Consider the following 22,178-nt stretch of genomic DNA (forward strand, 5'->3'; position numbering starts at 1 on the left):
GGGAGGGGAGGGGAGGGGAGGGGAGGGGAGGGGAGGGGAGAGGAGAGGGCACCAGAGTTCCTTCCCTCCTTCTGCATCAAGTCAAACATTGCTGCTGCCATTTAGCTCTGACCCAAGAGAGTGGTTAGACAAGAAGCCAGACCAGTGGAGGATGGGTGGACTCATTCCTGGTAGATGGACATGGTTGTGGGCATGTGTGTCCAAGAGCATCTCCCCCTGCAGCTAGAAAGGTGAAGCGGCCGCCATGTTGACTGGGACACCAGGAGAAACAAACACAGCAGTGGCTTCAATTTCAGTGTTACCTGAGTACCACACATGTGGAACCCAGCTCTCCATTAGCAAGATCTGCTGGGACTTTCTGGAGGCCTATATACTTCCTGTGCCAGAGGCAGCAGATTGGGCTCAGTTGGGCAGGACTAGACTAGACCAAGGAATGACACTTCAGATCTCATTATAGAAAATGTAACCTTTTAAAAATAAACTTGATGTCCTATTCACTAGCTACCGGCTTTTAGGCTGTGCTCCCATGCCCTGGGGGCCAGTGCACACCCTGTGGCCATTTCCCTGCTGAGCCCCCTCTCCCTCCCTGATCTCCTCCAGTGGCCAACAAGTGGATACACGAGTATGGACAGGAATTCCGAAGACCCTGCAGCACCAACCCTAAAGACTGAAACACTGGCAGATGGCAGCTTGTCAGAGAAGCCAGGAGCCAAAGCCATGGGCAGAGGGGAACGGACACGGACCTTCCTGAAGGACAGCAAGGCTGCTGCCTGTGAGTCAAGGCTAGGACTTTACTAGGAAGCCCCCCATCCCCCAAATTTGCATCGGTTTCTACTCCAGCTGTGAGACTTAAGAGTTGAATGGACAAGACAAAGAGGCCTAAGAGGTTTCTAGGGTGCAGACGTCCTTAGGAATAAAAGGATTGAGCTCAGTGTAGAAACTCAGGGTTTAGAATGTGCCTGGGTTTAGTTCATTAACACTGAACACACACCACATACACAAACACACACACATCCATACACCCATCCACATATAACCATCCACACACACATGAACACACACATCCATACACCCACATATACCCATACACACAGACATGCGTACACACATATACATACACATACACACACACACACACATACACACACATCCATACACCTATCCACATATACCCATCCACACACACGTGAACACACACACACACACATCCATACACCCACATATACCCATACACACAGACATGCGTACACACATATACATACACATATATACAAGCACACACACACACACACTGCAAACAATATATGGGGTTGATTGCTGCTGCCGCCCCAGGAGTGTCTGACCCGAGGCCTCCATCCCCATCCCCAGTGGGGATATCATGTGATGACTGACTTTTAAAGTGGAAAACAATTTTGTTTTCCTTCTTGTGATGGTTTTTATTGTCATTAAAATGTTTTACGAACACATCTTCTAGCAGTGACTATTCTTCCATGACGTTGAGAGAGAAATCAAAGTAGTGCTGTTGACTAATGTCCCTGGGCCCCAGCCCCTAATCCCCGTCTGGTCACCTTGTTCTAGACTTGCTGACATTGTTTCTCAGAGTCTCCCACCTGTAAGACCTCCCCATTTGCTGTCGCTCCAGGTCCTCAGAGGAGCTTTCCTCATCCCACACACCGACCCTTTACAGAGGCTTTCCTGATCACCTCCTTCTAACCCTGCTGGATTCACTGTACTTCCTTGCAAAGGCTCCTGTAAACTGAGCAGACTTCAGTCCTTTGTTAACTGGGCCACTTGCTCTCCTCCTGGCCCCTGTTCTACTGATGCCTCTGTTAGAGCCACATCTTGATGCAGCTCCACACTTGCCAGGGTGTTTGACTGGATTCAGAATCCCCACAGGGGCTGGTTTGAAATAGGCAGGCAAAAGCAGAAGTTTTACAGGCAAAGCCTGAGGAGTCCTTCCTGCGAAAGGCCAAATGAGCAGCAGTAACGTAGATGGTGGTGTTTGAGTGTTTGTGCCAAGCGGATATTGAGGCTGCTGGGGTTGGGTTCCTCCCCAGTGGTACAGGTGTGCTTTGCTTCTAAAGAAGCCACCAATGAAGAACGTGGACCGTTAGACTCTATTCCTTGCTCTGCTGACCTAACTCCTCATGCTCAGCTTCCCGAGCTCTCTCACTTCCAGTGAAGACTCTGATGTTCTGATGCCCTGCTTTCTTGAATGTGTCCTGAATTGATGCCGAGTGTGCAAAGATTCAGGAAGTCTTAGCAAATGACCGTCACCTATGCACCCTACCTCCTCTGAAAGAAAGCCACCGTCTACAGTGAGACCACCTATTCTCTGAGCTCGGGCTTCTCAGTTAGCTACTGGTTTAGACTGAGCGAATCACAGCCATGGTGCACTCCGAAAAGCTTATTCAGAAGGCTCTAAACCATGGGCCAGTGAGATGGCTCAGCAGGAGGCACACTTTCTGTGCAATTCTGACAATCTTGGCCATCTGCCTAGTAAGAAAGAGGCTGTCACCAGGCCCATCTTAGTTACTGTTCTATTGCTGTGTTAAGACACCATGACTAAGGTGACTTACAGAAGAAAGTTTATCTGGGGCTTATAGTTTCAGAGGTGTGCTCATGACCATCACGGTGTCAGAAGGTAGGTGTGACACTGCCACAGTAGCTGAGGGCTCACATCTTAAGACTCAACCGTGAGGCAGACAGAGAAACTTAGAATGGCACAAGTCTTTTGAAATCTCAAGTCAACCCTCAGTGACACAACCTCCTTCAACAAGGTCACACCCCTTCATCCTTCCCAAACAATTCCACCAACTGGGACCAGATATTCAAACACATAAGCCAGTGGGGGCCATTCTCAGCCAAACGACCACAAGGCCTGTCTTCTGTACAGTCAGTCAAGGCCGTCTCTCAGGGGTGGCTCTGAGGAGTCAGGTGTACGCTGGGCTGGGAGTTGCAGCCTGATCCAGGACATGCAACTGTGCAGGCTTAGGCAAATCACTTCCGGGTCAGGCTGCTCTCACCTGTCGGAATCACTGCCAGACTGCCTGTTTTCCTGTTCCTCAGAGGTTCCAGATTTTAGGTAGTGTCTGTTATTCTACACTTTGGCTCCTCAGTCCTCAGAGGGTGGCATCTCCACTGACCACCAGGAAAACCCTTTTTCATCCCCAGTTAATGGCTCAGGTGACTTACCTTGGGAGATGCCAGCTAGTTGGCGAGTCTCAGACTTCAGCGTTCTGCCTGGCTACAGGCAAACTGTGGGGCCACAAGAATAAGGGGAGGCTCCTCAGGACTTGGCAATACTCGCTGAGCCCTGGACCCAGGCTACAGCACATTAGACTCTGGAAGCTGATGCAGTAGCTGGCTGGACAAGACTATAGTTGCTCCAAGACTATAAATACATGGACCTGCTAGGGAGGAGGAGGAGGAGAGGCCCTGGGCTTCCTCTGCTGCTGTCTGAGATCTCTCTCTCTCTCTCTCTCTCTCTCTCTCTGTATCTGTGTATTTTTTTTTTAAAGATTTATTTATTTATATATAAGTACACTGTAGCTGTCTTCAGACACACCAGAAGAGGGAGTCAGATCTCATTACGGATGGTTGTGAGCCACCATGTGGTTGCTGGGATTTGAACTCCAGACCTTCGGAAGAGCAGTCGGGTGCTCTTACCCACTGAGCCATCGACGGTGTACATCGTGGTGCGGAGCCTAGTGCGCACCACGATGTACAACGTCCACAAGCAGTTCTTTTGCCGAGTGCTGGGATTAAAGGCGTGCGCCACCACGCCCGGCTAAATTTAATTTTTAATTTTATTTGTTGTTTTTATTATTGTTATTATTATATATTTTATTTATTATTTGTTAGCATGTGCAGATGCATGTGGATGATTGCAGAGGCCACAGAAGGGCATTGAATCCCCTGGAGTTGGAGTTACAGATAGTTACTAGCACCCAAATGTAAATGCTGAGACCAGGTTCTGTGCAAGAGCAGCCATTGCTCTTAGCGCCGGAGCCATTTCTCCAGCCCCGTGTCCTCCCTCTTACTGCCTTGAACTCCGGACCTCCATTTGTCAGCAGGCCTCCCAATCTCCTCCTGAACACAGTTAGCTTGTCTTGTTTACTCCAGCTCCAAAGGACCAACACAATTGCTTTCTTCCACCACTGTGACCCTGTCTCATTTGGTACATCCTTTTTACCTGGACCACAGATGCCTTTTTCTTTTGAGATTATCATAAAACTACATCATTTCTCCCACCCCTTTCTTCCTTCCAAACCCCTCTTGCCCTCTTTCAAAACCATGGCCTATTTTTTCATTAGTTGTTGCACATGCATATATGTATAAACATGTATATCTAAATATAACCTGCTCAGTCTGTATATTACATGTATGCATGTTTTCAGGGCTGACTGTTTGACTAACCAATTGGTGTGCTCCTCCCTGGGGAGGAACTATTTCTCCCATTCTCAGCATTCCTTAGTTGCCTGTGGTCGTGTAGTGTCGAGGCCTCATGGTCTTCTCCCCCATTTACTTTAACTTGTCTGATTTATGTCATCCATGTTCAGTATATGTTTAGGCAGCCATGATGGTGACACCTTACAGGTGTAGCTTCTGATGTTACTAGGAGACACAATCTCACAGCAAACTCCCCGATTCTCTGGCTCTTACAATCCTTCTGTCCCCTCTTCTGCACTGTCCCTTGAGACCTTTTGAGTTATAAGGTAGATATAGCTCTTGGGACTGGCTCCACAACTCTGCGTTTTGATTGGTTGTGGTTTTCTGTAATGGTCTCTGTTACAAAGAGAAGTTTCCTTGAAGAGTGAGAACTGTACTTTGTGTGGGTATAAGGATATATATTAGAATGTAGTTGGGGATAATGCTGTTTTAGTAAGATGGTGTGGCCAGGAAAAACTCCCAAGAAGGACTCCCAGCAGTGGTGGTTGGAGCGTCTCCTCCAAGATCAGTGACTTTCCTAGTCCTGGGTAATTGGCTGCATTCCCAGTTCTGGGCATGATTTTCCTCTTGTTGAGTGTGACTTAAGTCTACTTAGAGAGCTTTTGGATATCAAGTATGTGTGTCACTACTGCACCCTTAAGGTTATAGTGCCAAGTCGGTGTGGCTCATAGGTACCATAGCTGGGTAGGTTGCTTCAACAGGTACTTTAGTGAGCAACCAAAGGCAATAGTAATTGCCTGTGTGTTCTGGGAGTCTCTTGGCCAACTCTGACTAACAACTCAAAGAGGGTTTTTCATGCCTGGGGTTGGGGTTTTTGTTAGGAGGTCTATGGCTCTTGGAGGGAATGTTGTCAGTCCAGAAGAGTTCATTTGACTGTATATGTATATTTATATAGACTTATGGCTATGTGTATTTGTATTCGTTACCATTACTATTGCTGTGATAAATCACCACAACCAAGCAACTTGGGAAGGAAAGTGTTTATTCAGTTTATACGTCCACATCACAGTTATCATTGAAGGAAGTCCAGACAAGAACTCAAACAGGGCAAGGAGCCTGGAGGTAGAGGCTGATACAGAGGACATGGAAGGTGCTGCTTATTGGCTTGCTCAGCCAGCTCAGGGGTGACACCACCCACAATGGGCTGAGCCCTCCCCCATCAATCAGTTATCAAGAAAATGTCCTACAGCCAGAGATCTTATATGTTTTCTCAATTGAGTTTTCTCCTTTCAGACAACTCTAACTGCATAAAACTGACATAAAACTAGCCAGCTCAAATTATATGGTTGGGTTTTTTTGTTTTGTTTTGTTTTTTGCTTTGTAAATGGTTAATTCCTTATGATTCTCTTGGATAACCTTACTGTTATTTTAGCCTGCAGACACAGGCACACCTCTGACAGACACACTTTAGTCTGGGGTTCGATAACCCTTTTACACAGGTTACTAAAGTAACTTTACTTTGGGGGTGGGGGGAGAAAGACAATTATCTTGTGCCTGATTTCTTATATGGATGCTGGACTTGGAACTAGAAGGCCTGGATGCTCACCCTAGTTGTGGCTGTGGGCAAGCCATTCCCCGTCTCTGAACTTCAGTCACCTTGCCTTTAATTGGATAGAACGCCTACACTTGATGGCCACATACAACACATTCATTTCCGATGCACAGCCACCAACGAAGCTCAACCAACACTTTGTTCATTCTCAGCCTCCATCCACTAGGCACAGGTCTCATTTTTCCTCCTGCTCTTTTGGGCTGATGTTTCTCTGAGTAAAACAACTGCCATCTTCAGTTCAGCTCTGCTTGCTTGCAAATGATCCTCACAGCTGGGCTTGTTGACTGATGTCCCCCCAGGGGAAGAGGTAGGAAGAGTCACTGGACCCTCACCTGGTACCATCATCCATGCTTGGTGAAAACTATCTAGGCCAAGTGCTTTGGGGTCACCCATGCTCCTGTCAGGAACTCCTCACCCACGCTCTGTAAGCTAGCCCAATAAACTCTATAGTTCCCCTGGGAGAACTTTGGTGGTATTTAAATTTTGGTTTGTCCCTGGGACCTTGTGGGGGTGTGAAAACTGAATAGTCCCACTTCCAAATCACTTTTCCAGGGGTCCTTTGTACTCCTTAGGAGGCAGGAAGCTATAGAAACCAGTTGAGTTTGAGCCTGACACTGTCACTTCTGAGACATATAAATCAATGTCTCCATACCCGTAAAATGAGTAGAACAGCGACGACCCTACAGGTTCTTCTGAGGGTTCAATGTCAAGTAAATTTGATGGGGCTCAAAATTGGTAATCGTGGCTTTACCTGGTGAACGAAACCACAGTGATCATGCTGCCCCCTGCAGGCAACAGGGTATGCAGCAGAAAGGCAATCCCAAAAGGTGGGTTGCAGAAATCACAGTACACAGAAGGTGGGCCCTTCTCCTCTCTGCCAGGTGCCTGAGCTCTGTGGTCACAGTGAACATCTAATCTTCAGCTTCCCCAGCATGGGTGTAGCTGAAAATGCAGATCACTTCTGACTCAACAAGAATGGAGCAAGGACAAAACCTGCATCAAAACTCCAGGCGAGGCCGGCACTAGTGGCTCAGGGACCACTTTTACCAGTCACAGAGCTTTGCCAGCTGACTTACTCTATCATATAAGGTCCTCCATGCCAGTGGTGCAGGTGATTACAACAGTGTGCAGATGAGGAAATAGTAACCCTGGGGCTGGGGCTGGGGCCGGTAGCAGATCAGCAAGGGTAAGGGAGTGATTTAGGTGAGAGATGAGATCCAGGTCAGGGAATAGCTGGGGAGGGAAAGAAGGGCATCAGGAAGATGCAGGGTGTGGCAGCAAACTGGGTATGAGGAGAAAGGGAGATCCCAGTTGTAGTCTGGACAACTGACACCTGCTCGTTCTACTTCAGTCTGAGCTGGAGCCATGCACTCAAGAGCAACTTTCAAGGAGCTCAAAAATAAAGTGGCTTCTGGCTCCCTAGGAGAGAGCTGTGGGACAGATGGGCACATACATCTCGAGCTCAGAAGATGACTTGAGTTGTTGGTTGAGTGTTGGCATAGAAGCCATCAGTAAAGGAAAACACAGGGGCAGACTGTCCCCTTGGCTAGCTGAAGAAATGGGACAGGACTCAAGTTTCCTGGCTGTAGTAAAGACATCTGCCCTTCTCAGGATCAGATCTGAGGAAGATACTGATAGGCTGTGGAGAAAGACTTCTCTCTCTCCCCTCCCTGATAATCCTCTTCGTAACACAGCACTACGTCTACCCATCTCTCCCAGGGCTTCATTAGGGATGTTTATAGGAACACAGGTAATGATGTACTTACAGGAGTATGAGCTACTAGCCAGTGGCTACAGACACTGACAGACTATGGAGAAAGGGGCTTCTGGGGTCTTGAAGCAACTAAATCGAATAAACTGTTCCTAGCCACATCAGCAAAGTAAGGACAGCTCCTCAGACAAATAAAGGTTGGGAGATATTTATTTTCTTTAAACAAGATCATAAATAACAAAGAAACAAAGTCGGTCCCAGACTCTGGACCGTGCAGCAGGACAGGGGAAGTTGTTGGGTGAAAAAACGGAAGAGGGCTACACATCACCTAAGACAGTCACAGAAAGATGGGTGTCAGGAGGCTGCCCCACCCCACCCATGGGCAGCAGGGGAGGCCCCAGTGCTGCGCTGCGACAGCTGGATGAGGGCAAAGACTGGGGATGCTAGTCCATGATGTTTCTACGTAGTGACATGGAAACCACGAGTGGATCAAGAAGCTGTGGGTCTAGAAGAGGCAAGCGGGCACTTGGCACACCTCCAGGAACCAACTATGAAAATGGTTAAATTCAGTCATTAAAAACAATTCCACAGGATTTAGCCTGTGGCTTTGTGCATGGGCTGTGTTTAACCTGGGTTGCTCTGTGGCAGATTAGGGCTCATGAGGCCCTTGGAGCAGCCTGGCCTCAGCCCAGGGCAGGTGCCCAGACATGTGGGAGTGGGACAGTGGGCTCACCCAGACGGGAAGCCATGTGCTTGGACTGGCTGGACCTGGCTTACAGGTTGGTTTCTTGGGATACTTGCTATCCACTCCCTCTCCCTGAATCCTGCTTACTCTGGACCTTCCAGATTTGGGACAGTTAAGACTGGGATAAAGGTACCTGACTGGTGTTTTATTTGAAAGGGAAAAATAAGGGCCAGTATGTGCATTGCCCATCCCATGAGGTAGGGCAGGACCATGCCAAGAACATCCTCAAGGAAGGAAGATCCCTGAGCCTGGGGGTACATTGCCATATGCCAGGAACAGGGCCAGGGAGCAGCTCTGGAGGCTTCATCCTAGGCAAGGCAGGGAGCACAGGAGGGAGAGGGAGGGCTGTGGACCCCAGACTGCACAGGCCACTGTTGGACAAGGGCCCTGGAGAACAATGCTTTCAACAGTACACAGGAAAGGGTTTGGACATCTGGGGATGCCCTCTACAGGAGCCGGTGTCACATGGCTGGGCGGGAGGGAGAGGAGGAGACAGCGGCGTCACAGTGGCCTCTGGTGCGATGTATTTACAACAGAGCTCAATGTAGAGGGAGGAGTAGACAGCAGGTCACTAGCAGCCAGGAAACACACTGTCAAGGGTAGAAAGGGGAACTGTCACAATTTAACCATCACAAGGTTTTCTCCAGCTTACTCCTTTCTCTAGGGAGCCCTCCCTATTGACCACCAATGTTCCATCTCCTCACAGTCCCACATGGGGCTAGACAGGGTGCTGCCCTCAGTGAATGGTTCACGACCAAGACACCAAATGGTTAGAAGCCCTCAAACACGCAATTGAGAACTTAAGTCTTCACTATTGACTCTAGGGTCCGTGGATGGTCAGTTAACAGACAGGAGAGGGCAGCATGAACCACCACCTTCCTGGTTCACTGTCCCAGGTCCCCGTCAGGACTGATACCTCTCCTGTCACTGCCATCTCCCATGGCCTGGCAATCAGAGCTGTCTAAGGCAAAAGGCATTTCTTCTTCAAACTTTCTGTGGAAGAGCACAGGCTCCCCCGAAGCCTCATCCAACTCTGAGAAGAGGCCAACAGGAGTGACACCTCCTGTGACACATGTGACACATGGGCTGAGAAGCAAGGGCCTCCTCCAGGGCAGAACAGATGCTTGTGAGTGGCCTATACCACACAATGTGGGTCTGCATGTCTCTCCTTCAACGTAAAGCCCAAGTTGTCTCCCTAATACGAGGAGCTTTCTGGGGTGAGCTTGCTTCCTCTCCCTCTCTAGGTAAGCCACTGTTTCGCTTTTGCCTCCCTGATGAACGGTACAATCTGGAAACAATTCTGGTTGGCAGAATTGCGTTTAGGAGATGTTTCTGGAGGATATGGACAGAGGCCAGGGTGTTGTGGTGGTGCACAGAACACGCTGTGACCACAACAAAGAACCCTCTCCTCCATGTGTCAGCAGTGCAGGGACTGCTCAGCAGAGGCGGAACACGCACTTCTAGCAAAGGCTGATTTCATTCCAGCCTCCTCAGAGAGCAGACGCCCTAGAGCAGGAGATGAGGTATGACTCAATCAGAGCTCAACAAGATCTCACTGGACAGAGTCCACATACAACAAGAAAACACATACCAGTTTGGTAACCTAGAGCAGGCAAGGCTAAGGCAGAGATATTCACCCCCTCCACCACCCCACATACAAGAGTCTTGAGTTTTGAGGTGGACCAGCTGGCTAGATGTCCTGTGCACACTTACCACTGGAATCCTCCGATGGGCTCTGCAAACCTGTGCCGGATCAGGAAAGTGGCAACGGCTTCAGCTACCTGGAAAAGAGGAGGCATTCCAGGCTCTGTGAAAGTAAGTGCTGAGCTCAGCACTGGAAGCCTGTGTTCTTCTGCTGGAAGGCAGGCTCTGTGCAAGGCTCCCTGGTGTCCTCATGAGTCCTACTATGTGGGTAGTACCTACTGTGGGTGGCTTAAGAGCAAAAGGACCTGGACCAGGGACTCCTTGTAAGGGTCGCCAGAGAGCTGAGGAGGAACAAGGACCTTTTGGTGGACTGTGTGCAGGAGGAGCTGCACAGGGCAATGAGCTTTTTGGAGACGGCTGTGACTGTAAATCCTGGAGAGGCACAGCCCCAGGACTTCGTCCCAGGATTGCTTCTTGCTGCTGCTGTGCCTTCTCTTGTTTGTCATGGCTGTATTCCTAATTTTTCTGAGATGGTGTGACTAGATAAGAAATACACTTTCTACCTATAGTCTGTTATGGTTGGTTACTGGATACTAGCCCATCCTATTGGGCAAATTACCTGCAGATCAACATGAAGATGAACTTTCATGAAATTATGCTTTTTACATGAATTAATGACTTACAGTAGTGATTTTAAAGAATTCCTGATTTGATTCAAGTAATTTTAAGAAGATAGTTGATAGAAAGTTTAGTTAAAATAAAAAATAGAATGTGCCTCCTCCTGCAAAATAGTAAAGGCTGCACAGGCTGGAAAAGGACAACAGTGAGCTCTCATGCATTACAAGCACATAAATTGCACTAGGATGAAAAATAGGCTTAGAATAAATTAACGATGAAGGAAAACATTCATTCTAGGTTAGGTCCAGGAATGAGGCCACGGGTCTCAGTGCTCACAGGCCTAAGTAAGGCCATGAACAAGGAGTGGGTAGGTGACCTGTTTCTTGGTAACAACTTTGTTAACCTATGACATAAGAAACTATTGCTTTCAACTTAAAATGAACTTGTAGACTAAAAGATAGATAGGAAAACATGCAATCAACAATGCTGCTGTAATTCTCTTGTATGGGGCGAGTGAACAAGTAAGGCTGCCTGAGCCCAAACCCCATGAAACTCAGAACTGAATACAGTAGGTGTGGAGCCAGGTCCTTGCTAAACCCCACCTGCTCTGGACCATGCCACCACTCAGAGGACCACAACAACCAGTCACGCAGCATAAAAACCAGTTCTTTCTCCATGCTAATGAGGTATCTAGATAGTCCCTGAGTGTTCAGCCAATGAGCTTCCTTTCCTGGGCATTCCTTCCCACAAAAGGTATTTAATCCCGGGTTCACCCTGAGTAAGGTGTATGCATTCACATCTGCCATGTACTAAAGCAGTTTGGATAAGCCGGGACCGTCTCTTCATCAAGGATCACTGTGGTGGGGAGGCCTTCCTCATAAAGAACAGAGCTTAAATCTGGAGAGGGCCTTCTCTCTCCCAGCCTCTCAGTATTCTCAGCACTCACTTGGAACCAAACTTGGGTCTGCTCTTGTCCTGGGCCCTGCATTCCCCTTCCTGCCCGATGAGCGGATGCCCTGAGGGGAAGTGTAGACTGGGAGCCCCAGTTCCCAACTCTCAGGTACACAGGAGACTTGGAACAACAGAAATCATCCAGACTCCACTGTTTCCAATCCAAGGAAACACAGAATGAGGACTCCCACTATGGTCTGCGTTCTGCCACCCTGAGCATTGTGCTGGCACTCCTGGCATCCCAGGAGCAAGGCAGACACGCAGCCCAAACACTTGTATAACAATTTTATCTGCTTTTGAATGAGACTAATTTTTCTTTTTACATAGAGAACTTTGACTTAGGGATAGAAAAAGGCTAAGAGAAAAAATAAAGTTGTTAGAGCTTGCACACTGGAGCTTTGCTCTATCCACCAACTGTGCATATATGTATGTGTATGTATGCACGTATGAACATATGTATGCATGCATGTATATATGTATGTATGTATGCAAAACGGTTAGAGTTTGCTCGCTGGAACTTTCCTCTATCCACCAAATGTGTATGTATGTGTATATATGTGTATGTGTATATACGTGTGTGTGTGTGTATGTATGAATGTATGTGTGTGTGTGTGTGAAGTTGTTGAAGCTTGCTTATTGAAGCCTGCTTTGCTTAGTGGATGCACTAAGTTTGTGTGTGTGTTGAGTGTGTGAATTTCTTGTTTCTTTCTCACAGCCCCCAAGGAGTTTAAAGAGTTTAGAGTTCTTCACCGGTCACAGAGAGTGCAGGCTCCAGGTAATTAAGTTTTGCTATCAGCACTGGCTGCAATCGACTCCACACTTCGCTCTCCTCACTTTACCTTGTGGTGTGGGAGCTGGCCTTCAGCAATGTTTTACTTCTGGAAGGATTACAAACACCTTTTTCTCACAAGTTCTAGTATCTCTGAGACTAAATGGACTTTAGGATGCAGTTTGGCTTTAGGGGTAACAAAGATCTTAGCCACAAGGCTCTGGGGTGAAACAGAGGGTACCAGCAGCTCTTCAGCAGAGACATACAAAGTCAAGACCACAGGTACTCACTCACCAGGAAGGGGCTTGGGGAGCTGGCAGACTGCAGATAAACCCCAAGATACAGGCTTATCCTACTTTCTGTGGTACCCACATTCCTCCCAGTTATCCTCTTAAGTCACCAGGCACCAGACTTACCTTGTCAGGGGCGTCCTCATGGACTGCATGGCCACACTGGGGTAAGACCTGCATCTGGAACTTCCCTGGAGAGGAACAAACAGGCAACCTCAGGGACAAAAAGCCCTCCCCCAGGACAGTCTGACAAGTGTAACTTGACCCATGCTGCGCTCCCTTCACAGTTCAATTTTGCCTCTGTACTTTCCTTCCTACTTGGTATAAATTTACGTTGGGCAGAAAACTCAGCCCCTGTGCTCACAGAGTTCAGTCCAGTAGGAGAGTAAAACACAACATTAATGGTATTGTGGTCCCAGGGGTAAAAAGGGTCACACAGATTGTAAAAATGTGGCAAGGGTCTTGATCCATCACGCATCCAGGCAGGCTTCTGCACAGACAGAATAGCCCACTCAAAGGAGAGGTGGCTAGAAATGGCAATTACCCATGGAAATAAAAGAAGCCTGGCTTGGTGCTGATGTGAGTGGCTAGCAATGGGGCTGCACCGGAAAAGAATCTATATTAAGAATATTGAAATGGATCATTACAAAATACAGCAGATGAGTATTTAACAATGTGCCAGGCACTATAAGATGTGCTTTCTCAGACTGTCTTACAGAATACTGAAAGCTCACAACTTATAGTAATTTGGGGGGTGTGGTTATTTGGGATTGAAACTACGGCCCCAAGCCTGATACTCAAACACTACCAGTGAATTATACTCCAAATGAGCAGCAACTGGGTATGTAGCTTTCCTAGTGTGTGTTGGCCCAAGGGTTTGATATAAGAGTACGGAAAGCTGAGCTGGGCTATAGCATGAGCGGCAGGGTGTGCCTGGCACCAGAGGACTGTAGTTAAATGCTAACTACTGGGGTGGGGAAGGTGTGAGAGGCGTCTTACTCTCTGAGCCCAGTTTGTCCACTTAAATGTAGGAGAGCTGGAGCATCCTTGTGGTGCTAATGCAGGCGCAGCAGCAGTTCTCTCCTACAGTGTACTATTCCACCCACTGTTAAAGCTGACTCTACAATCACAGGGCTAAGGAAACTAGCTCTGACTGGGGCAACGACCCGTCCAAGGCTGTGTAATTAGTGAAGGAACTGAGGCCATACCATTCATGAAGACTACTAATGGCCCTCCTCCTGCACAAGGCAGCCTCTCTTTCACATCTCGTATATCACTGACTCATATGATTCTAACATAGAGCAAGAAATGGGTCCTGCTCCATCCACTGCTGCACGGCCCTCACATCGGCATTGTGTGTGGTGCTCAAGCCCACCACACTTTGGCACCCTTGAGGCTGGCACCAACGCTCTCATTTTACCCGTGAACAGCCTTTCAGCTGATACAGATTACTGGGAAAGCAGCATCAAAAACTCACCACACCCTGAAGCCCTCTCTTCTCCCTCCTCACCATGATGTCTTCTAACAGACTTTATATCCTTTGGTACCTATATTTTTTCTTTCTTAAACTCTGAACATAAAAGAACACTCAGAAAATTATGTCTAGTCCCAGTGTTAGACACCTATGTAAACCTAATAGTTTAGATATTAGATTTAGAAACCTAATAGATTCCAGATGAATCACTTCATCTTAATCCTTCCATCAGGGATCATAACTAACATAATAACTCCCATTTTTAGTTGGGGCGGGGGAGACAATCACTCTTCAAAAAAAGGAAGATACCTTGGGAGGCAGAGGCAGGAGGATCTTTGAGTTTTAGGCCAGCCTGGTTTACATAGTGAGTTCTAGGATAGCCAGAGATACCCTGCCTGGGGTGGGGTGGGGATAAAACAAAACAAAACAAAAGGGAAGGGAAGATACCGGCCCACAGTCCCCTGGGGCTGGCTGGGAGGTGTCCAGCAGAGCTGGACTCTAACGCTCATGCTCTCTCAGTGTATTCACCACCCCAGAATATCAATTTTCCTAGGATTGCCCATCTCTTTGCCCTTAGAAAAGGACCCATGGCACAATTGCTGGATGACTTACCCTGCATCTGGCCTATGGTCAGATCTTTATCCAATCTGTCAACACCTAGAATAAAACAGGAGAATCTGAGTAGCTCCCTGGAAAAGGCCTTGTGCAATGGGTTTTGCTGCGTACTGAGTAAACACTGCTACAGAACTATAAAGACCACTGCACTCTCAATCAGATGGATACAATTCTTTGACTCCCGTATTCTCAACAGATGAAAAATTTTGGGTTGAGATTTCTGGGTAATCATGTTCATTTTTTAAATTTATTTATAAATAAATAAATGTATGTATATTATTTTGTCTACATGTATATATGTAGCACATATGCGCCTGGCACATGTGGAGGTCAGAAAAAGTGTTAGAAGTGGAGTTACAGACGGCTGTGAGCCACACATGGGCAGTGGGGACTCAGTTCAGGTTCTTTGGAAGAATAACAAATACCTTTAACTGCTAAGCAATCAGTGCCGCCCCAACCATGCGCACTGCAGATGTTTAGATGAAAACATCATTTTACTGTCTCAATTCTCACAGTGTTCAGAATGCTCTAGGAGTCGGGTTCAGCCAGGTACTCAGGGCAACACCGCGCAGCACTGGAGGGGTTTAAACCTGTTAGGGTTAGGTCTGTACAGGGGCAGTTTAGAAGGGGATTTCTCTACTTTAGAAGTCACACCCATGTTGGTAAATCTTAACAGTTGTGATGAGGTCACATCTAGATGACAGTATTCTGACAATTCTATGGACTCACTGTCCCACAATTCATGGGGAAGCCATAACCTCCAGTGGATTTGAAGATGGGGTCTACAAAAGATAAAATGAGGTTGTAGGGGTAGGGGGTCTCTGACACAGTAACATTATTGTCCTTGTAAAAGACCCCAGAAAACTGTCTTGATTTCTTTTATCCATGTGAAAGCACAGAAGGTCTGTGAACCAGGAAGCCCTCTGAGAACTTAATCCAACCCAAACCTCTAGTCTTACACTGTCAGCCCCAGATGGTGAGAAATATGCAGGTTTCAGTTCTTTAAGCCACCCAATCTATTTGAGTATTTCAAATATTTGATTATTTCAGCCAAGGAAACACACACACACACACACACACACACACACACACACCACTTACCCGCCAAGAGCAGCAGTTTAGGAATAGGACAGCTAAGAAAGAGATTGGATAAGCCCCGGAACCAGCCATCCCAGTACTTTTCTGTTTTTGCCAGCTCAATTCTCCAGGTGTAGGGGTGATCCTTCTTGGTCTGTAGGAATGAAAGCAAGGTGAGCCTGAGGGTGAGCCTTGGGGAGCAGGACAGAGAGCAGGTCCGGCGTGAGGAAGGGGAGCCAGCACTGGTGAGGACCCACTACAGCCTGGATACTCAGTGTGCATTGAACCCTTCTCACAGCACTGCCCGCTGCTCTAATTTTGACTTTTGGATAACCCTAAGCTTTCTTTTTCACTCCTATTTGCTTTCTTCTGGTTTTCATAAGTTTCCTGCCTCAACCTCCCAAATGGCCAGTACTACAAACAAGGTCTGACATAACCACTGGTAACTTTTGGTAAATTTAGGAAGCAAATAATTATTGAGCCAAGATGAAACTTTTCTTTCAGTGAGTAAAAAGGACAGATCATCAAAGAGCCATACAAAGACCACAGTGTAGTAAAACAAAAGAATGTTCCCCACCCCGAAACCAACTTAAGTGAGAGACAAAGCAGAGCCTCCTCTAAGCTAGGATCACTATCAGAGGACTGTGGTAGACACAGTCCTCAGGAGAAGAAGCTCAGTTCTGAGTACAGGGCTCTTTTCTCAGTTCTGAGCTGATGACGATGACCAGGAACAGTCATTCTAAAAAGGTGACATGACAAATGTGTCTACATCTGCCTTCTCCTGACAACTGGGTGGTGAATGGCACACAGTGTGCTATCAAATAGCTGGGCTGTGGTGATACATACCTTTAATCCCAGCACTCGGGAGGCAGATGCAGGCAGATCAGAGTTCAAGGCCAGCCTGGTCTACAAAGCAGGTTCTAGAACAGCCAGGGCTACACAGAGAAACCCTGTCTTGAAAAACCAAAACCAAAACCAAAACCAAAACCAAAACCAATCAAACAGAAATGTAGGGAGACTACTAAGTGATCCCATACTTGCCTGAATCATGGAACTAGGTCAGATACAACTGAAACAATCACAGGATGCTGCACCAACTGCAACATGTGGACGAGACGACGCCATCTGCTCAAGGTCAGTGGGTGACTAAGATGTCCACATCACCCAAAGTGACCCACAGTCAGTGGGATCCAAGTCTAAATGGTGCTTTTTGATGATATTTTAATGATTCTAAAATTATCTAAGATTACATACAATTCTGAATATCCAACCAACTTTGCAAAAGAAGAAAACTCATTTTTACTTCAAAACAGTATAATCTGTAGTAATTAAAAGTTTCTGGGGGGGGGAAAAAAGGGCTGGAGAGATGGCTCAGTGGTTAAGAGCACTGACTGCTCTTCCAGAGGTCCTGAGTTCAATTCCCAGCAACCACATGGTAGCTCATGGCCATCTGTAATGAGATCTGATGCCCTCTTCTGGTGTGTCTGAAGACAGATACAGTGTACTCACATAAAATAAATCTTTAAAAAAAAGTTTCTGACTTAAGAGAATACAGTTCAGTGGCACAGGTTTAGCACGTTAAGGCCTATGAACCATAAAACCAAGAAACTTTATAGTGTCATTAAAGACAGGCAAGGGAAACAGAGTCCTAGAAGTGGACACTGAGTACCCGGTCAAATGGCCTCTGCTAAGGGTGTCAAGAGTATTGGTGGGGCACAGGCCCCCTTCACAGTGCTGAGGTAAACAAGTGCAGCAAGTCACAGAACAGCGAGGCACTGAGAAGGAAAAGATGCCCAACAGCAATAGGCAACATGAGACATGAGCTTGTAGTACAAGCACTCTGGAGCTGAGACGGGAGACTGCCAGTGTGAGGCCAGCTTGAACTAAAGAGTAACACTCTTATCTTAAAAACCAAACCAGAACCTCCCTCAGTGAGATGCTACTTCACAATACCCAGACTGCTACAGTCAGAGACAGGCAGCAATATGAGAACTAGATGGAGAAACCAGAAGCCTCATTTTCTCAGCTCTCCACAGTGAAAAAAGTTCTATAGAAAAATCTATATATTTGTCATTGGGGTGGGGGGAGGGGTGGTTTTGAGTGCCTCCCACTGACCTACATGCCTGGCCCTTTCTGCTTTCCTTGTTCTTGTAATTCTTAAGACAGGTGTTACCAAGTCACCCAACCTCCAAACTTACTTTGTCCAGGCAGGCCTTGCATTTGTGATCCCGCTGCCTCAGACTCCCAATTCCAATTTCTGAATTAAGATGCTGCTATGTTGCAATATGAGAGAAAAATCTCCCTTCACCTTACAGGGTTTTGAGGTCCCAAAACATGAGGCATTATTTATATATTTGCAAATTCTAAAGAAGTATGAAATATTCTGATCAATGATCTTAAGAATGGCTGAAAGATCCTCATTAAATAAAAAATACTTTAAAAAGTTGTACACTTCTTGCTAACAGCAGCATCCCCAAAGGCAAGGGATTATGTGGTAACACAATCTTCCCTGGCATTAAGCAGTTACCATCCGCCCTAGGAAGTCACTAACACCTCACAGAGCAGCACCACCCATCAGCAGCCTCAAACAGTTGCTCCACCAGAATCCCCACTTACACAGACATGAAATAACATAATTTGTTTGCTTGGGTAATGATTTCTATTAAATTCAAAGGCAACAGGAGGCATCACTGACAGTCAGGCATCCACAGCATCTTTAAATGTGGTTTAATTATTAAGACTTGATATAAGAAACTTTCAGAAGTGGTACACTGCACCATATCATTGTAAGTGTACAATGCAGATGGACTGATAGACACTGAGGTCAGAAAGCTTGTTCCAAGAGACAAGCTTTGAGAGGCAGTAAGAGCTGGACAGTCATAGGATACAGATACAAAATGAGATTGTTTTTTCCCCCCTATGAGAAAGCAGAGGAACCTACAGAAGTGAGAAGAGCCTGGGAGGAAGTCTGAGGGAACACAGTAAGTTTTTCACTCTAGCTGCTGCATACTGCATTTGTGCCCTCCACTCAATGCTCTCTTACTGTGGTGCCTCTGCCCACTAACCTATCCAATTTGACAAAAATAACAATGCTATCTCGGCTTCCCCTTCTCCCCTCATCTGTCTGTGGATGAGACCGTCACTCACTTCCATGTCGTCTTCCTTTTTCCTCTTATTAACTGACTCACTTCCTTCCTCATCTTCTTCCTCCTCCTCTATGATTCCTTCCACTATGGATTTGGAACCTTCTGGACTTGTAATTCCTTCACACCTGGATTGAAAACAAAACTTTAGTGAATGTCTTACCCAGCTATTTTAGATATCCTTATGGCCTTTTATAATCAAACGTTAGAGCTAAAACCGTTCCTGCGAGGAAGATGTGTAGTTTTAGGGCTGGGGGAGGTCAAGACCAACCATGGCTATATGCGAATGGCTAGTTTCCAGTTCTTATACCAATAAGGACCCATAAAAAGGGAGTAGCCATCCTCTGGATAAGGATAGTGTTTTTTTTTTTTTAATTTTTAATATTTTTATTACATATTTTCCTCAATTACATTTCCAATGCTATCCCAAAAGTCCCCCATAGCGCCCCCCACTTCCCTACCCACCCATTCCCATTCTTTTGGCCCTGGCATTCCCCTATATTGGGGCATATAAAGTTTGCAAGTCCAATGGGCCTCTCTTTCCATTGATGGCCGACTAGGCCATCTTTCGATACATATGCAGCTCGAGACAAGAGCTCCGGGGTTCTGGTTAGTACATCATGTTGTTCCAACAATAGGGTTGCAGATCCCTTTAGCTCCTTGGGTACTTTCTCTAGCTTCTCCATTGGGAGGATAGTGGTTTTATTGGTATTTTTAGATGACTCTCAGCAATTCTCTGAAGTAGTCCTGAATAGTTAAGAACAATGACCAAAAAAAAGGACAGTAAAAAGTCCTGAGTTACAATTTACTGATGGAAGCTGGCAATTACTGTGACAATGGCCAGCAGCTTGACACGGAAGTTTCTCTGTGTAGCCCTGGCTGTCCTGGAACTCACTTTGTAGACCAGGCTGGCCTCGAACTCAGATATCCGCCTGCCTCTGCCTCCCAAGTGCTGGGATTAAAGGCGTGTGCCACCACGCCGGGCTGTTTTAGTGCTAGAAAAGGAGAAGTTGCTGCTCATAAAAATCTGTCACTCTCCCTTCAGTTTACAAAAATTATCTTAAAAATACTTTTTAAACAGTGTGTCTTGGTTATGTTTTTTCTCCTCCCTGACCCCTCTCTACCCACCCAACTTTATGTTCTTTGTCTTTCTCAAAAAGGAAAATCAACTGAAATTGAAGATCAAAATACCAGAACAAAACAACAAGTGCACAGAAAAACATAGAGTCCATTTTACAATAGGCCTATGGGAAAACCTACTCCTGTTATCTGTTAAGGAGAGAGTGGGGGCTGTCCCTTCAGGTTTTCTGTCCTCTCCCTGACCTTTCTTATCCTCTGTTCTCCCTTGTCAAGCTGTGTTCTCAAAAATAATTTGTCTGTATTGTGTAGCACAAACCCTGTTCTGACTACCCTCAGACCTTAAACTCACTTTAATCCCTGTCAGTACACCTTTTCCATCAGCTCTTCTAAGGGGAACCATGGGGCCAGGTGTTCATGATTTCCTATAATTACATAGGAACCCAGTACCATTGTTTGCCTGCTTACATGTTTAGGTTTGACAGTTTTATACACATACAGAAAAACTGTAGTCACTCACACCCTGTCCCCTCTCATCCTCTCCTGCTGAAACCCTTCTTGCCAGTGAGTCTCCCTTCTTCTGTCATCCTGTGTTTGTATAAGGGGGCACCATTTCTAAGAAGAAGGAAATGGTAATTTTTGGATTGGATGTTCAAACCTGCTGGTTCCTGCTGGCCATTGTCACAGTAATTGCCAGCTTCCATCAGTAAATTGTAACTCAATAAATATTTCAATATCATGTATATTTTATCATGATTAGTTCAGGATAATTAGCATAGCTATCACCTTAATGCTCTTTTCATGGTAAAATCACTCAAAAATCTTCTTTTCTGGCCCTTTTGAAATATGTTCTACATTACTGTTAGCTTTAGTTGCCTTGTTATTTAGTTCCTAAGTTAAAAGTGAAAATCAAAATGCACACAACTATTATCTGTAAATCAAAAACTTACCAAAACTTGAGACAATCAGAAATATTACCCCTTAATTAGTTAATTAATGCTATTAAGATTCTGGATTTTAGGTATGATAATGTCATTATTCTTATGTTATCTTTTCTTCCAGAGCATAATGAATTCTTGCAAAAGTAATCAGGTTTGGGTAGAGTTTGCTTCAAGGCATTTATGCCCAGGGGAAGTAAACAGGCACACAGACTACACAAGACCTGCCATTGGCTAAAGCACTCAAAATGGGACTGACCACAGCAAGGTTTCTTGAATGACACTAAGATGTCATTTCCAGAAATTCAGGATCTTACCAACAAGACTGCAGACTGAATCTGCCACACAGTCCCTGTCAGAGCAAGTACCCCAGCATGCCACTAGGATTTCATCTAACTCTTGCACTCCTGGATGCTCTAAGGGACGATGGTTTCTCAATTTACATTCATCTGTGGTCACACAAAGGACTCATGTAACTCCACAAGGAAGATCAATTAGGTTAAGTAACTTTAGCTCAGCCTTTGAATTTATTTTTTACTCTAATTCTGCCAGAATTTTCTACTTACACATCCTAGCTAACTGAGTTTGGCTCAGTGACAACAGAGCTGCTAACACAGGGACACTAGAGTAGATACTTAGTTTAAATGTTTACTCACTGGACACTATCAAGCTTTAGGATTTATAAAAACAAAACAAAATTGGTTAGCCTAAGAGAACTCACCTTGACTTTTTTCTAAAAGAATGGAAGCATTTACCAGTGTGGCAGAGTAAGTGTAGAAATAAAGGAACAATCAAATTCTGTCCTATCTCTTACTCTCTAACCAGGCAGAGATAAAGGACCTACTGTTTGACTTGGCCGACCATGGATACACGGGCAGACTCTAGGTTTCGAATCTGGCCACTCTTCACACTAGTAAAGGAAACAAGGAAGGAGAGGTCACTCTGCATTCATCTCAGCACAGCGTCAGAAGGAAGGAGTAGTTTTGTAGACTGCATAGGATCAAACAAAAAGCTGCAGTCACCTTTATACAGACTTATAAAATTATCAATTGGACATTATAATGAATATATTCATGATTGACAGCCTTTAACAGAAGCCACGGGTAATTCTATCAGCAATTT

At 46.0% G+C, this 22,178-nt stretch overlaps 2 protein-coding genes across 2 annotated transcripts in view; one reads left to right on the plus strand and one right to left on the minus strand.

The window, feature by feature from the left end:
* Positions 1-809, plus strand: part of P4ha3 (prolyl 4-hydroxylase subunit alpha 3) — a 33,631-nt gene extending 32,822 nt beyond the window's left edge. The window contains exon 13 of the mRNA XM_021167959.2: positions 601-809. Coding sequence (XP_021023618.2) covers positions 601-671 — 71 coding nt within the window. The 3' untranslated portion in view covers positions 672-809. The remainder of the gene's footprint in view (positions 1-600) is intronic.
* A 7,098-nt stretch (positions 810-7,907) lies between these two features.
* The window catches only part of Ppme1 (protein phosphatase methylesterase 1), a 46,202-nt gene continuing 31,931 nt past the window's right edge, over positions 7,908-22,178 (minus strand). Inside the window, exons 8-14 of the mRNA XM_021165955.2 lie at positions 21,901-21,966; positions 19,046-19,169; positions 15,923-16,052; positions 14,819-14,863; positions 12,859-12,923; positions 10,174-10,241; positions 7,908-9,050 (exon numbers count right to left, since the gene is read on the minus strand). Of these exons, the coding sequence (XP_021021614.1) occupies positions 9,032-9,050; positions 10,174-10,241; positions 12,859-12,923; positions 14,819-14,863; positions 15,923-16,052; positions 19,046-19,169; positions 21,901-21,966 (517 nt within the window). The 3' untranslated portion in view covers positions 7,908-9,031. The remainder of the gene's footprint in view (positions 9,051-10,173; positions 10,242-12,858; positions 12,924-14,818; positions 14,864-15,922; positions 16,053-19,045; positions 19,170-21,900; positions 21,967-22,178) is intronic.

The sequence above is a fragment of the Mus caroli genome, chromosome 7, assembly GCF_900094665.2.
Source record: "Mus caroli chromosome 7, CAROLI_EIJ_v1.1, whole genome shotgun sequence".
In the NCBI taxonomy this organism is placed as follows: Eukaryota; Metazoa; Chordata; class Mammalia; order Rodentia; family Muridae; genus Mus; species Mus caroli.